At 41.9% G+C, this 16,969-nt stretch overlaps 1 protein-coding gene across 5 annotated transcripts in view; it reads right to left on the bottom strand.

The window, feature by feature from the left end:
- RNF130 (ring finger protein 130) overlaps positions 1-16,969 on the bottom strand; it is a 54,854-nt gene that overhangs the window by 7,053 nt on the left and 30,832 nt on the right. For 2 of the 5 annotated variants that reach the window (XM_064672072.1, XM_064672070.1), the window contains 2 exons: positions 11,805-11,901; positions 10,598-10,793 (listed from right to left, as the gene is read on the bottom strand). In XM_064672072.1, coding sequence (XP_064528142.1) covers positions 10,598-10,793; positions 11,805-11,901 — 293 coding nt within the window. Of the gene's footprint in view, positions 1-5,483; positions 5,678-8,504; positions 8,599-8,630; positions 8,771-10,597; positions 10,794-11,804; positions 11,902-16,969 lie in introns of those variants that run through there. The other 3 variants (XM_064672069.1, XM_064672068.1, XM_064672071.1) reach the window with 3 other exon arrangements.

Below are 16,969 nucleotides of genomic sequence, written 5' to 3'. Positions count from 1 at the left end.
TTGCACTTGGTGCTGGTTGTTGATTTACAGCCTTGTAAAGCAGGGATGTGCTTCCTTGGGAAACCCAGAAACCTTCAGTTGACACCGAAGCGCTGTGCCGTGCACCAGCATAGAGCACTCCAGCACGGGGTTGAAAGGAATGGGCAGGCTGGGAGAGGGGCTCCCCAAGGATCATCCCATCAGTGCTGCTGAAAGCCTGACCCCCTCCAGAGCTCTGCAACCTTCATCCACCCGACTCATCTTCTAGAAAAAGGCACCTATGTATTTCCTTACACTTAAACAAAAGGATACCCAACCCTCTTCTCCAACATTGGTGATACCCAAACCAAGCACCAAGCAGCTGTTGATAAAGCGGGGAATGGAATTCCATTTTTTTCCTTGGTGGCCTGGTGTTCCCATGGCTCTCTGAACCCACAGACATGTTTTGCAAGAAGCCCAGCCCTCCTGCTACACAAACGGTTCTCTGAAAGTATCTATCAGATCAGGCCCTTGGCCAAAGCGTTTCATTACCTGGCTTCTCGATCCCAGGAGGGAATAGCTAGGAGCTGCTTAGATTACAATACACCAGGCAGCTACATGAGCCAAACTGGAGGCAACTGAAAAGCTTCCAAGTTCATCAAGGCGGCACTCAGCAAACCAAGGTGCCTCCAGTTTCAGGCATCAGTGAGGCAAGATCCTCAGGGGATTGCAGTTTTAGCCCTGGCGGATCTTAGGAGCTTAAATCCCCCTTTCTTTGCCAAATTTTGAGCCCAGCCTACGCCATTCTGAAAATAAAGAGCTTCCAGAAGATATGAGAAAGGAAGAATTCAGCTGTTATTGTCCAAAACACCTTTTCTCCTTCCCCAAAAGACACAGATTCAAAAAACTCAAAAAGTAAGTCCTTATTATGATTAAAAATGAAAAACTAGAGTTATAATCAAATGTGTATGATTGTGTAAAAGCAAAAGCGAAGATGAATTTTGCACTTATCAAAGCAGAGGAATGACAGCAGCACTGGCTGGGAGAGCCAGGGACTCTGTAGATGGACTCCATGAAAACTTCAGCATGCTGTGCCAGCAAGCTGCCATCTGGGTCTGCAGCAAACTCCTTCCTGAGCTGCACAGAGATTGTGTGCCCAGGCCAAATCCTTGCTCAAAACAGCAAGAAACTGGAGCTGGGCAACGGATCTGCTGCTCTTTTACCACCAAAAGCCAGTACACGCACTCGCTCCAAAATTCGCAAGGAGAAGTTCTCATAAGCAAATTAATTTATTAATTAATAATAAATAATTCCTTTCCTCCACCTGCTGCAATGCTACACACAACCAATCCTCAAACAAACCAAAGCGGTTTCTAAAAGCTTGGTGTTGCTTTTGTTTTTATTACACAGAAATCAAACACGGGTTTGGAAGCAGACGGCCCAGGCCATCATCTCCTCTGTGCACCCAGACTTCCACTCCAGCAGACTCGAGGGAGAGATTTAATCAACAGGCTGAGAGGTCATCTGACAACAAATATTTTATATTAATCTGGAAATAGGCAGCGTATATCTTACACTTCTAAAATTCTTTACTGTGATGTTTTTGTCCTTGGCAGAAGAAATGCAAGCCACCCACTCCCAGGGAGGCTGCATGTTTCCATGCAGATAGACATCTCTTGGCTTCCATACCACTTCTGGGACACATTGCTCCTTCTTTTCCTAAATGTCTCCTCTCTCATGCAGTGCAGCCCGCCCAGGGCTGAGGATCCAGCTGCTGCCTCGGTGTTTTCCAGCACTCAATCTTCAGGTGTTCCATTAACCAGGTCGGGACCATTGCCCACAGCCCACGGCTGGAGCAGCAGAGTCAGCAGGACACAGTGACCCAGCCACGCTCCTCTTAATGCAGAAAATTGCTAATGTTTGTTTAAAAATGTGGCATCAGTCCAGCTGATAAATTTACCAAATAAATGTATTTTAAGGACAAGTACAAACATCCGCAGTTCCAAATTCAGCTCATGAGTCTGTTCTTCCTATTTTGCACTTACTAAGAAAGATCAACATTTACCCCTTAGGTATGGAAAACAAATGGGAAGGCTGCATGCAGTTTTGATACAAGAAAATGAATCCTTCAGTGCTCTCTGCCACTATTCTTCATTATACACTTTAAAAGAACTTTTCCTATTACTTGCGTTGAGCCTGAAAATAATCATATTACCCTGGAATTGATCTTTATACCTATCAAAGGATGCCACAGAACTGGGCACAATACCAAGGCCAAAAATTCAAGAGACACAGCACTGCAGGTGCATCAGGACTAAGCATCACCTGGTGTTCCCTTTCTATCTGAAAGTATTTTAATGCCCTTAGTCATTAATTAGGGCCATCTTCTGCCACAGGCTGCAGTCCCTCCACAGCTCCTCTGGCATGACGGCTTCTTACTGTGGGAATCTGATGAGAGCACTCCGTCTCAGACGATCTGTTTTAAACACCCTCTCAGTTAAGGAACAACAGAGTGGGATTATTCATAAAGCACTGTTTCCTTGAAGCCAGCTTATCGGGAAAACTGTGACACGGTTGCCATCGTGGAGACATGGTGGGATGACTGCCACAACTGGAGCGCTGCCATGGATGGCTGAAAGCTCTTCAGAAGGGATAGGCAAGGAGAGGCATTGGGGTAGCCCTGTGCCTTAAGGATTTGATTGTCTGGAGTTTAATGATGGTGGGGGTTGAGTGTTTATGGGTAAGAACTGGAAAAAGGCCAACAGGGCAGATGGAAATGGTCAGTGACCTGCTAACACCACTCAGACTATGGGGCCAGATGGGATCCATCCAAGGGCACTGAGGGAGCTGGTGGAAGTGCTCATTGAGCCACTTTCCATCATTTACCAGCAGTCCCAGTGAACTGGGGAGGTCCCAGCTGACTGGAGGTTAAGCAAAAAACCCCTCTACAGGAAGGGCTGGAAGAGAGCTCTGAGGAACTACAGCCTGACCTTGGTGCCAGGGAAGGTCACGGGACAGATCATGCTGAGTGTGATCACACAGCACGTACAGGGCAACCAGGGGCTCAGGCCCAGCCAGCACAGGTTTAGGAAAGGCAGGTCCTTCTTGATTAACCTGGTCTGCTTCTACAAAAAGGTGATGAGTTGAGTGGATGAGGGGAAGGCTGTGGATGTGTCTACCTGTACTTTGGTAAAGCCTTTGACACTGTGTCCCACAGCATTGTCCTGGAGAAACTGGCTTGGACAAGTACACTCTTCACTGGGTTAAGAACTGGTTGGATGTCTGGGCTCAGAAAGTGGTGGGGAATGGAATTAAACCCGGTTGGTGACAAGTCACTGGTGTTCCCCCAGGCTCAGTACTGGGGCCAGTCCTGTTTAATGTCTTTAGGGATGATCTGGACGAGGTGACTGAGTGCACTCTCAGTATGTTTGCAGGTGACACCAGGGTGGATGTGAGTGCTGATCTGCTGGAGGGCAGGAAGGCTCCACAGAGGGATCTGGACAGGCTGGATCGAGGCATTTAAAGGACATATTCAGTGGTGGGTTTTGCAACACTGGGTTAACGGCTGCACTTGATCACCTTAGAGGGGTTTTCCAACCTAAGTGATTCTATGAAAAACTTTGGGAATTTCCTTCTTGTGCCTATCCAGAGTAAGAAAAAAATTGAGTCCATCTTTGAACACATTTATTTCATTAACAGATAGTCATAGTCCACCTGATCTAGAAGTAACCTAGCAGAAATTGTCTGTTTTTATTCATACTTTGTTGAGACAATTGTTAGAGGCTCAAAAAAAATTAGGAAAGATGGGGCTGAGTTATTTAAATCTCTATGTGAATCTCCCTCTATGGAGGGAGATTCACTAAAAAGTCCTGTCAGCCTTTCCATTCCAAATATCACTCAACTTCTCCTTCTGCTGCTGTTCTGTAGAAGAAACAAGAACTGGAGCTGTTGTGGTGCCTTTTGCAGCTGGGTCATGACTCTGCTCAGGCTGTCTCTGCACATCCCTCCCAACAGCACTAAATAGCACTTAAGGAATTTTTTTCAGGAGACAAGCACAAACTTATCAGTTCTACTATTGCTGTTGAGAGATGGGTGAAAAAAACATATATCATAGCCTGTAACATAAATCATGCTCTAACCACATTCCTCCATTTTTGGCAACAACACTCAGTTGACACACACTGTACTTTAAAAGCAGACACAGTATGTTTGAAGCTTTTTTCTTTCCACGAGGAAGTCCAATGGGGTTTTCCAGTCTTTCAAAAGGCACTTACTGCTCTATTGATTGTTTTCATATTTCTTTCAGAATTTCACAAGGACACACTGAAGAAGAATTCTATTAAATGTACTGAAGCTATCACACATTTCATTTCTTATTATAAAAGCTGCCTTCTCAGCTGAAGTCTGATGGACAAATAAGAATTAAGAAACAATTTTAATGCAGCATCTGGCTGTGTTCCTAACTTCTAAAAGTGCCTATACATAAAAATAAAATTAAATTAAATCCCCTGGTTCCCAGTACATAAAAAAATTAAACCTTACAGTAAAATTGCTTCTCTCTAATTAATTTAGAAAGCATTCTGTTTCGAATGTCTACATCTTGATCCCAGAACAACAAAAACAACCAAACACAGAATAGGCTTTAACTTCTGTCAATTACTTTTTCCTTCCTGACTTATTTCCTTCATCTACCTATCTGATTAAACTCAAGCATTAACATTTGGCTGGGACTCAGACCCGCGTGTTTTAACTGACTGTTGTGAAATTACTCACACTCTGCTTGCATAAGGCAACTTGTGCGAAACAGCCGGAGCGAGGACAGCAAGGAGAGATGTTTTCCCTCTGCCTCCTCACCAGTAAAGAAGCCATGGCAAGAAGGGACATGCTTACATAGAGTTTCTACATCAAATGTTTTGAATTTGAATCAAAACTAACCCATCTAGCCCTGAAAGGAAGTTTCACATATGACAGCGGGGGAAATGCAATGCTTCCATTTGTTATTAGGAAGGAAGAAGCGGTTTAGAGCAGCTTCACTTTCATAAAAAAGAAGGGTGGGGTAAAAGTAAAAGACAGAAAAGGTTTATAATTTGTATTTTGAGACAACAGCATTGCAAACCTTCAGCAATGCCTGACCTCAAGGCAAAAATTATACTGCCGTGCTCCCAGTGCGACATGGGAGCATTACAGAAGGAAAAACTGAGAAAATGTTCCTATTTCAAATTAATTCTCAGTTGGAGTCAAGGTAATGGTTATATGGACTTACACAAGAATGCTTGGCCCAGCTTTTTTTCCCCTAATAAGTTGGTATGGAATGATTGCTACTAATACGTGTTAGTCACTTCAGTGGTGGGTGGCATCATAACGACAGCACTGCATGAGATTTCCACTCCTGTGTCCCAAAATGAATGAAGAATAACAGAGAACTGCAATGATGAAATCATTCAAAGGGAATAAAGCACCTTGTAAAATTTACAAAATCCTCTCAGACTTGAGTACTAACACAGAAAGCCCAAGAAGAATGAAGATTTCATAATTAAAGTTTTTTTTTTTATTTCTTCACTTTTTCCTTAATACAAAGCTTTGGCATCAGCAAATTTTATGAAAAAATAGAATGTACTAAATAATTGCTTGTGCTGCATGATCGATAAATGATGCATAAAAATAGGTGTCTCTCTCCGAGGCAATCGGCCGGAAAGCGTTTCTTCAATACCATTCTGCTCTGCGGGGCAGAAAAAAAAAGGAACAAAATATTTATGTTAAAGTTAATACTGCCAATACTAAAAAAAAATAAAAATAAAAATAAAATTAAAAAAATCCTGTAAAAGTAAGCTAGTGAAAAGTGACTAATTATACAAGGCCAGAGCATTAAGAGAGGTCTGTATTTGTCACGTCATTCTTACAGGACAGCCAGAGGTCTGAGCACTTCTAAGCTTTCGAGGACACTTCATCTGCTACTGAAAACTTTCTCTAAGTGGTGCTATCCAATATCTGGGCTTTTTGGGCTGAAACCCACAGTTATACAGTAATTTCTGACTGTTCCCTAAGCAGGAAGGCAAAATGTGCTGCTTCTGTTCCTTTCAAACACCGCCTAAATCTTTTAACAGTAATACTGAAAGGATATTTTGAGATGAAGAGAAAGCAGCTGGTTCCTTATTCTCTTGTCACTGAGACAATGTTTACTGTTATCACAACTATTTAAAAAATGCACCTGTGTATATATACATATACACAAACATACATATACACAGTTAAATATGTATATACTCACAACACCAGAACTATTGGTCTAAATAAACATCTTTAAGCTGAGGGAAGGACATAGGAAAAAAAGGAACAGGATATGGTTTTAGGTGAGTTTTAAAGGAGAATATTTGGCACCTTTTACATGCATCAGCATATTACATGAACTCATTCTTGCTGCTGTTGTTTTCTGATAAGAAAAACTCCTCTGCTTCCTCCTGAAACGCTACCATAACAAAGGCAGGGTATGCCAGCATTGCTTTTTATGTGGAGAGCAGCATAAAAAGCAGATATACTGTTATGACATTTAATAAAAACTGCAGTGAGAAGGAGCTACCATATATCTGGCACGATATTCAGCACAGAAAATGCTTTGTCTGGCACTTGGGAACACAAGGTGTCAATGAAACAATAAATCTGAGCATTAGCGTCATTTCAAACTGTCTAAAATGAGTAGCCGAACACAGCAGCACTTGTGGAGGCTGCTCAGATCCCAAAGGATTCAGATGAAGCTGAGCTGAGGTTAAAGGCTACAGCAAGGTACCTCATTTACCCATATAAGTGATTTTTGACAGCTCTGGTTTCTGTGGTTGTGAGTTTCCTTAAATCTACCTCAAGTATACACTCGTATGAGCTCGCATTTCAATTCCTATCACTCGGGAAAGGTGCTCTCCTTGTATCACCACACCCTTTGTGAAAACACTTTGCTGGAGGCCCAACCTCTCTTGCCAGTGTGAAGCAGCTTGTCCTTCCAGTACAAACAGACCCAGATCCCACTGAGCAAAAGGCAACCACGAGTTGCAAGGCAAGGCAGGAATGCAGCTGCTATCGGTGCCCACATCTGGATGACACCACAAGGGCTGCAGCTCCTCCTCCTCCCTAATGACGTGCAAGTGCCTGGAAATGCAGAGATTCCTGTTCTACAGCTCCTCTTGCTCCATGCTTTCCCAAGCTACTCTTCTGGGCAGATGAACTATGTTCAGCTGCAGCTTTGCTCCCAAGTTGCTGATTGAAGGATGCAATTTCAAGATTTTTACAAATGGGGGAAAAAAATAATAATCAGGACACTTGATAGGGCTATTTGAAGTTCTAAAACTTTTCTTCATGGAGCCTTTTTGGAATCAGCATGTGAAAAGAGGAGGAAAGGAAGATTTGCAACTTAGTGGTAAAGATCCCTGATGACCAATGCTATGGCCCCTCCTGAAGATGATTAGCTTGTGACTGTCTAAAATTTTACACTGGAGACTTATTAGACATGCTTACATCTTACTGAGAAGGACACCTTATACTTTCCAAATAGCAATAAAAGTAAAAAACCTCCTTCTTTCTCTCATCTCAAGCAAAAAAAAGGAAGAAAATTATCTTTATAAAGCTACATTTCCAGGCTGCACAGCAGACTGCCTTTGAATCTCACCCCACTTCTGGTAGAGAGATCAACACATTAATGGAAACTCAGCTGCGTCAAGATGTTCAGAGATAAACAAAGATGTTGACACTTTGCCTTCCCAAGTAAATAAATAAATTATGATTAAACATATATCATGAGCTCAGATATTCCGTACATCTACATGAGAATAGCTAGATGTACCTAGATAATAGATCTGCAGAATAGATTTATACTTGCCCACACACAGAACTATAAAAAAGAGACTGAAAGGCATGTGCTAGGGTAATTTCTTGTCCACCTTGTCTGAAGGGAGGCTGGAGGGTTCTGTATAAATTAAGAAAGCAGGGAAGCAAGTATCTCTTCATTTAAAAGAGAAGAAACAGTACTGCATTCATTGCTTTCATCTCTCCCTCTTCTAAGAGCAAAAAGGTAGTTTTCTGTTTAAACACTGTTTTTTCTTAGCTGAGAGTGTGCCAACTAGGAATACAGATTTTTTTTTTTTTAATATGAATTTGACTATAAAACTGAGGTCAAAACTGTCAAAGGTAACTGCTGGTAGTTTTTTTGGCTCTGCCAGGTGCATTTTGAACATGGGATTTTAATAGCAGACATCTAATGTTTACCTAGACCACTGATCAAAAACTGAACATAAAATATTCTCTATTTCCCCCGTTTCAGGTCTCCACTTAGCAAGGAGATTTCCTCAGACAATCCAGCTAAATATAAATTAAGAGGGCCTCTGGATGTTACCCTGAAACCTAGTTAACAGACATACTTGCATTTCAGAAAAGCAGGAAAGGAATTTGATTCCTTGACAGCTGTGTTTTCCCCCTTCTCTATTCCCTTGGTATGTATCCCCAATGTTGTCCACGACAAACACCCACCAGAAATACACAGAAACATCTGAATATTTACTTACTCATTAGCATTCAAGCTAGCTGTGGCTTTGATGATCATGTAGCAGAGTGTAAGGGCACTGAGGAGGCCAAAACTGGCAATAATAAACCATTCTTCTGTTGACAAAGGAAAGGGAGGAAATCACTCGTGGGAGAAGGCTTATGTCAAAGCGATGCCAATATTCCCCTCAAACACCACTGGTGGAAGGCAAGAGGCTTCTAAGCCATGACTGGCCCCAGGAGGTGAAGCAGAAGGAGGTTAAGCCACAGAGTTACTGACGGGAGAAGGCTAGCAAAGAAGAAGTGGAGAGAGGTGCGGAAAAAAAGCATGGCACAACATTTCCTGGCTGAGCCCAAGGGTTAGTGATAAAGAAAGATTACTTAACAATGTAAAGTGAAATGTGAGATCAAGGGAAAACGTAATGAAAACTCTGTCCACCCCCCAAAGTCAGAAAGACTGTCAGGGTCGGGTTAGATTTGGTGAGATGTGGCTCTTCACGTAAGCACACTTCAGTTGTGTCTTCGACCCCTCCCTCCCAAATAAATGTTATAGTGTTACTCAAAACCCAACAAACCCCAGGACAGTTTGCCCAACGGTAAAACATAACTAGAATTTTCTATTTAATAGACAGAAATACACATGGAAAAATAACTTCTGACATTAGTGTAGAACATACAGACCCATTAACAAAATAAAACATAGTATAAAGAAGTCTATTACAAAGAATGTTCACTATTCAGAGTTCTCCCTCCTCAAAATCAATTTGGCATATAGTAACAGTTTGGAATACAAACACTGTTGTCGAATATGACTTTTGGTTTAACTCTCATGCATCAAAGAATGCATGTGTCATCCATAAAACCCAAACATTTCAACAGCCCTTTCTGAAGCTTTATTTTATAAACATTGTCAGAATGAACTGTTGCTGATTATTTCTTGTTTTACCCTGGCATCCCATCTGTGCACGAGCAGCACTACAGTTGGGAACAGACGGTAAAAACACCTTCTGTAAAACCAATTAGTGAAAAGTGAAAACTACAGAGGTTTCCCACCCGTGACAAGGGAGCAGCACAGCAACAGATCCACTCTCATTCAATAGAGCTGAGTGCAAGGTGAACCAAAGGTCAAACACTGGATGGCAAAGTGACTTAGCGGCTTTGTAGAAAACCTAGACTTCGTATGTGGATTTTCCCTTCTCAGATCAGGACATTTCTACATACGGACTACGTTTTTCATAAGATGAGATTTTTCTAAATGAGACATTTACTTTGCTACAGCATCTAAAGAAACACCCAAATGGAGTGCATCAGTCACAACAGTGTCACCAAGTTCAAAATCTAGATCATAGATGCACATAAGCGAAACACAAGGAGAAAATTAGACTGTTGTACATGTGTACGGATTCTGTTTTTCCAATTCAGCCAGCAAAACAACCATTCATGCATCAAGTTGAGACTGTACAGCATATGGAAAAATGATGCAATTCTACACATACTGTATTCATTATAGTGCTTTTGCACATTAAAAACCCTAGGTAAAATCCAGTGAGTGGAAATTTTCCATGCTGCTCTTATGGATAAGAGCTTGCAAGCAGCACAGGAACAGTTTTCTGATGTTATAAAACACTTGGACAATACCCAAATGTTGGTACATTAAACGCTTTTTTTAATTCACAAATTTTGTAAGAAAAAACACCTGCTAAGTGACGTCAGAGTTCCAGCAGCAATGTTCTCAGGGGAAAAAATGTCTGCAGAAATAGTAATTAGCTAAAATATTTATATTTGTGTAAATTATTGCTTGTAATGTATTCCGAAAGGATAAACAATGGTTTTGGCAACCCAGACTCTTGTCCTGGTTACCAAATTCAGGAAGGTTATTTCGGTGCCATTTTAGTTCATCCAGGGCTCTTCACATGCAGATCTAAATGGATATACCATTAATAATGGAAGTGTTGGCACTGTCTTACCTAGAGTTATTGGTTTCAATAAGGAGCATATGCCTCTTGCAGAGACACCGAGGTCACCTTTGTCCCTGCGGGGACATCCATCACCACAGCCCTGCAGCACAGAGCTCCAGGAAGCCATGGAAGGGCACTGGGAGCCAGAGGGAACTTACTTGTCACTGCGATGTTGATCTCCCCTGACCTCGGTGTCAGCTCTCCGTCCTGTGGCAGCTGGGACATCCCGGAGGTGCGCAGGGGCTCCAGGCTGAGGGAGCTGTCGGTGGCGAAGTGGACGCGCCGGCTGGCCGGCTGCCCCTGGGTGAGCCTCTCCATGTCAAAGGCTACGTTGTCTGTGCATGGCACGTTTGGCTGGGGGGAAAAACCCGACTCCACATTACCAGGGGGAACATTCTGCACTTAGCAAACCTATAAATTAAGTAGAACCACACACATACACGCTTTTTCAGCCGCTGTGGCTGTCCCTGAGGTCGCACGGGAGAGAAACACGAGTTAATAACTTCTACCTTAAAGAGGTGGAGGAAGAAGCAGAAAAAAAGGATTAAGATTCAAGGAAGGGACTCAAAAGGATTAAGATTCAATTCAAGGAAGGGACTCAAACACACTTGTTTCACAGCCTGTGCCTGTCTGGTTTACCACAATGAGCCATGACAATATATTCTGAATTCTACCGTGTCCTCTTCTAAAAATCCAGGTATGTCATTAATTGCAAAAACTGATCACTGACAATGTAAGTGCAACTATTTCTTAGAAATTTGCAACTGACACAGCTAAAAATGGAGGCCTGATTATTCTCACTTGGTTGATTCAAAAGCCACTTTAGACAGTCTCTCCATATGTTCTCTCTTCCTTCTGAAAAGAGCATCGCTTCCACTTGAGGATTTTTTCCCCATATGGGAAAGATTAAAAAAATCCTCTTTGAAGTTTTTCACTGCTATCCCTTTATGAACTGGTCAACAAAAGCAGTCCTCAGGGATCCCAGAAGCCACTCAGCTAAGGTGTGACTTTTAATGTGCAAACAAATTTAAGACTGCCTACAGCTGACCACAAAACCAAGAGATTTACGGAGTAAATTTAACAAGGAAGGATTGAAAGGAGTTGAGAAAAGGGAAGATTTTAGAGAAACTAGTAGAATTCCAGTAGATAACAAATTGTTCTAAATACAAATACAACATATATTCTCAACGAGCAACTAAGGAAAGGAAGAACAACAAATTAGCAGCGAAGAAATTAGTAAAAAACCCCAAACACTTTCTGAGTAAGGATGCTGTAACACCATTCCCTCTCTCTCCCCTACAATTATTCCTCCTGTTCTGGGTTTCAGACATGAGAGGAAGAGGAGCTCGCAGTAGATCCACTTACCACAATTCCCAGTGCCTTCAAAATGTTCAGTTTACACATTGGACATGTACAGTGCTCACTGAGCCATGGATCCACACAGACTTTGTGGAACACGTGCCTAGAAGAACAGAGAGGGCACATACATAGTTTGTAAACAATTCTATTGTATACAATGAGAACTACTCCAACAAAATTTTGGATAACTGTGTTTCTAAATAAGCCAGCAGAACAAATTTTAGAATTGCCAATATTCTGTGCTGATTGCAATAATTAAAAAAAAATAATCAAACCCTCTTGCTTGCTTTCACCACCCCTTACTAATGGTTCAACTAGGAAGAAACACTTTAAAGCAAGATTTTTAAAATTACTTTTCACCCTTTTATTGTGAATATACACATGGGTAGAAGAATTAGGGTCATACCATTTCCATCACAATCTTGTGTAAAGTCTCATTTCAGTTTTGATGTAGAACCTGACCATAAATTGGGTAGGAAGAACATAGATCCACCAGCAGTCAATTTTATTCACAAGTCAGTGGAACCAACCCAAACACGCTTATGTTTGACTTTGAAAGGGCTTTTATAATTATCACATCAAAGTAAAAAGAAGGCTTTTCTTGCAATCAGTATTTCTTGATATCAAGAAGGAAAACATGTCCATCATCATATGATAGTCATTAAAAAAAAAGGAATAATCTTTCAAAGATGGAAAGGTAAACAGGGCTTGTACTTGCAGAGCAGGGAACTGCAACAGACAACAGTGTGACTTGCCACCTACACTGCATACAAAATCTTAGTCACACACCTGAATATGAATGTAACAGTGTTGGGATTGATAGAAACCAATATATCAAGGAAGGTCCATGCAGAGACCAAAACAACACATCTAAATTAAAGGAAGTAAAGGAAATGTCCTCCTAGCTTTTCAGAAGGCAAAGAACTTTTCAGAGCATACTCATGGCAGAAGTGGGTATCACTAGACTTTCTACACAATACAGCTTTAGCAAGTACTCTTAATAACCTAGTTCAAATCACTGCCTGTGATAATTCCTGTGATCAGAGCCCAGATCTTTCATTTCCAGTGCCACTGACTGCAGAGCAAGAAGCCAGAGCAGGCACACCGGAACACGACAGACTGGTGACCATGACAAAGATCAGCAATTACAAGGGCTGCTTAATCAGCGAAGAGCTGTGCTCTGGAACCAGCAGGCGAGGGGGCAGCGGCAGAACAAGGAGTTCTTGCCATCTATGAGGCAGCAGTGTGGTCTGTAAGAGGTCAGGAGTGCCCCCAAGGCAGCATAAAGTTGATATACCCTCTGTCTCCTCCTTTCTCGGGTTATGCTTTGCTGCTCTGTGCCTCAGTAAACTCGTCATGGTGTCTGGAACTTTTTTGCCACCCAGCCCTTGGGATTTTAAAAGTAGAGACCAAATGAGGCATGTTACCAGATAATTCTCTCTGAAATCTCTGGAAAGAGACCCGAGAGAAAGAACCTCCTGAAACTGTCAACAAATATGGAAAAAGACAGTCTGTAATTATGTTCTGTCTATGGCTACTCAGACTAATGGAGGGACTAAAGAACATGAACATTATCAGGTTCCAGGCAGCTACAGGTGTATGTCCTATCTGTAAAAGTAAAGATGCACAGATTTCGAGTGTAAAATAGTCAACAGAAGATGGACAGGGAGCAAAAGAACTTTGCTTATCTATAGCTCAGATAATGCAGGAACAGAAAGTTGCAGAATATCTCAGCTAGTCTAGTCCCTTGGCCGGTCTGTGTCCTCTAGCAAGATGGAAATCATAAAACCCAGCATATGTACAGTGCCTTCTGTTCAAGTAATTACCCAAAAGAGACTCACTTCTATTACTATTAAGTCTTATTGCATTCCCTTTATTACTTGCAAAACTACAGGAAACAATGTTTAGAAACCCTGGGTGACAGAAAATGGTTTGAAACCTTCTGAAACATATAGAGATGCTATTTTTCTGTGTTTGGTAAATTATGACTTTTATTTGCTTATGTTTTCTTGTAAGTCTCTGGAGTCTGTTTTTTAAAGTAGAACAGATCTGAAAATCTAATATTTTGGAAAAGAGCAGACATCAAGACTCCACAGAAGTATGAAAACAGCTTTATTATATTGTTATCAGCTAATCAGCGCTGTAGAAGCACTCAGATCAAGTGATGCAGGCAACTGATAGGAATGCCAACATGCATCTACTAAATATTATGAGTTATTTTAAAAAGTCATTAGCAGTTTGATATATATATATACACATAGCTCAATTGTTTTTGTGACCTCCTAATTCTTGGCTTTTAGTCCCTAAATCTTCAAGGATATTTATTAATGTGTTTCAAAGAAGTGCAGTTCTCCATAGGTTATTGATTTAGATGAACATGGCTCTGTCTACTACTTACACAGTTTCTCTACTCTTTAAAAAGTTTGCTGATAGCATCACTGTGGCTCAGGCTTTGTCTGGATTTCTCTGCTTGCAAGAGTTAAAAAGCAGTTATACAGAAATGAAGAGAGTAAACAAGAATTATCTTAAAAACTCAGCCTCGCAAAGTAAGCCCTTGCAATTTCTGTTATCATAAACCTCTGCCTTCCTATTTCTGTCATTTGTTTCCCAAGACCATAAATCTGAGGAGCTCCTAGCGAGTTGCTCTTGGTCACAGCAGCTGATGATGTTCCCTCAGGAGTTACACACTGGGGAGTGAAGTGTGACACAGCTTCTGCTGCTTCTCCAGCCCCAGGGCTGAAAGGAGCTCAGCCAGCAGCCAGGCTGGGAGCACTGACTGAGTCTCCCACACAGGCAGGATTCCAGACAGGTGACCTGCAGGTATTTTTCCACTCTGTCAGCACACCCAATCCAACTGCCCTCCAGCTTGTCATGAACACTGTAACTCCAACTCCTGTACATCACAGCTCCTTTGCAGCACTTCCCAGGGAAAAAGTGAGCTGGGAAAGCTCTTTTGGTGGTGTAGTGGCTCCAAATTCGCATGTCACATCAGGACAAGGGTTTGAATGACTGCTGTTTCCAAAGAGCTCACCACAATTCCCTGCTCTCAGTGCAGTATCCCACTAAAGGGACCTTTGCTGCTGCAAAGTGGCATCTTTGGCTAGTACTGCCCTCATCCTAGAGGTCCAAACCTCACAGCAGGGAGCCCACAGCTCCAGGACAGGAACACAGCTGAGGAGGGATGTCTGGCCTGCTGCAGAGGGAAGGAAGGTGCCAGGTGTACCCCCAGGCAGGCAATGCCAGGGTACAGCTGCCTCCATGCTTCCCACAAATACAGAGTATTGCTGGGGGAAGAGAGAGACTGTCCTTGCAAGCAGGTAGCAGACAAAGTGGGGATTGTGCAGAGGCATTGCAGAAAGCAGAAAGGATGCCATCAAGATACTGTGTTAATTTGTTCTCAAAAAGAAAAAGGCAGCTATTTGCAGCAGCACAGAATCAAACACATGAAAATCTAAAAATCTGGCTTAGTCACTTTTGTCACTTTCCTCCTTCTTGCCAAGTACAGGAATTAAGAATTTGGCTCAAAACCCATTTATTTTAACATATTCACTACTCCTTTAATTGCTCTCCTACCTTGTCAATTCCTTCTTTCCCAGGCCATCTTTCTGCCCTTTCCAATGTCACACTCTGCTTTTCTCTAACCTGTCACTTTGCTCTCCCCTTCCCTTATCTCTCACTAGGCCTTCACACTACCCCCTCCTGATCACTTTTCACCTGGTGCCTGCTCAGCTCCTGTGTGATGGTAGAATAAAATTATCTGAATAAAGAAAGCTGTCCATGAGGTTTGTGTTTTGCTATGTCTGACATTTGCTTCCTCTACTTATTTTTAACTTACATAATGACATTCATAAAAGACACATTCCTCAAGCTTTTAAGCCTAAAACAGATGGCTACCTTGTCCCTCTGTGCACTAAAACTGTAGGAATGTCCATAGGCTGCTGGTATTGAACAATTACTCTCTCTGAAGCAAAAAATGAACAACTGCAAACAGTGCAGTTGAATTTCTACACTTTTCACTTTAGTTTACTTTTAAATCGGTTATAATTTCCCACATTCCACAAAATTTTACATCCCAAATATGGTATTTCACTACAGAATTTAAGGTGCAACTGTCTCAGCTGCTGGCAGATTTTGCCTGCTGTGTCTGCCCAGACCAGACTCCTCTACTGAGGAACAGAGTGACAGACCACACCTAACTGCAGAGAACAATTGTGGTACCAAAGGGAAAGGCTACTTTTAAATTGATGAAAGCAGGAAGGATGTCACATGTCCGTGATTCCTACTGTCTAATGATTATAGCTTCCTCAACAGGCACAGTATGAAAAATGTCCAGCCTTTCATTTCTTCCTCTTGGTTGAGTCATTTTCTCCATGGTTTTTCTTGCAATTTATCTTCTCATCTGGCTTAAGAGACTCTCTCGTAGTTTTCCTTCATTGTCTGTCTGCTGGTTTGTTTTATTTCTAAACTAACATTGCATGTTGCAATAAATTGGAGGGTGAAATATGAGGGAGGAGAAAGGGATTAAACCTCCAAAACAAGATTTTGGGAGAAGTGTCTCAGGTGCTGAAGACTGAAAAATCTTACACGGAATCTAAAATTTATGGGGCTCATCTGTGCACGTACTAGTTGGCTTTTCATCTACAAATAGAAAAATGTCTTGTGGAAAGCATCCATCTTGCTGTTTGTGCCTAGCCTAGATGGCTTTGCATTCAACTTAAAGCTGAGTTGTAGCACATGAAAAGTGAGATTTAAAAAAGGAGTAGAAAGTGAACATAAAAGTTGTCATACAGCCTTCGGCAGGAATGTAACCTGAGCCTTCACTGACCTCACGTTCTTGTGAAAAGCAGAACAGAAAGGGATCTACACAAGAGCCTTGATCTCTCCTTTACAGGGGAGACTGCACTGGGGCAGGTTGTGCTGAGGTGGCAACCAGGTGCACCTTCATCTGGCTCCCTGAAGCAGCTGTAACTACCCCTGAGGGCAGAGAGCTTCCTGCCTGCAGGACTGCAGCTCCTCGAGGATGTCTGAAGGAAAAGGACTTTTTCTATTTTTTTTTTTAATTTAAAAAAACCCAAAACCAATGATCACCTTATTTAATTGGTCTGTATCTTATCTCTGGACACTTGCTCAACATACCCCTTGGACAAGGGCAGTTGTGTAACTAAGGAAGT

This window comes from Pseudopipra pipra, chromosome 15, assembly GCF_036250125.1.
Source record: "Pseudopipra pipra isolate bDixPip1 chromosome 15, bDixPip1.hap1, whole genome shotgun sequence".
Taxonomy (NCBI): domain Eukaryota; kingdom Metazoa; phylum Chordata; class Aves; order Passeriformes; family Pipridae; genus Pseudopipra; species Pseudopipra pipra.
This window is presented reverse-complemented; position numbering and strand designations above follow the sequence as displayed.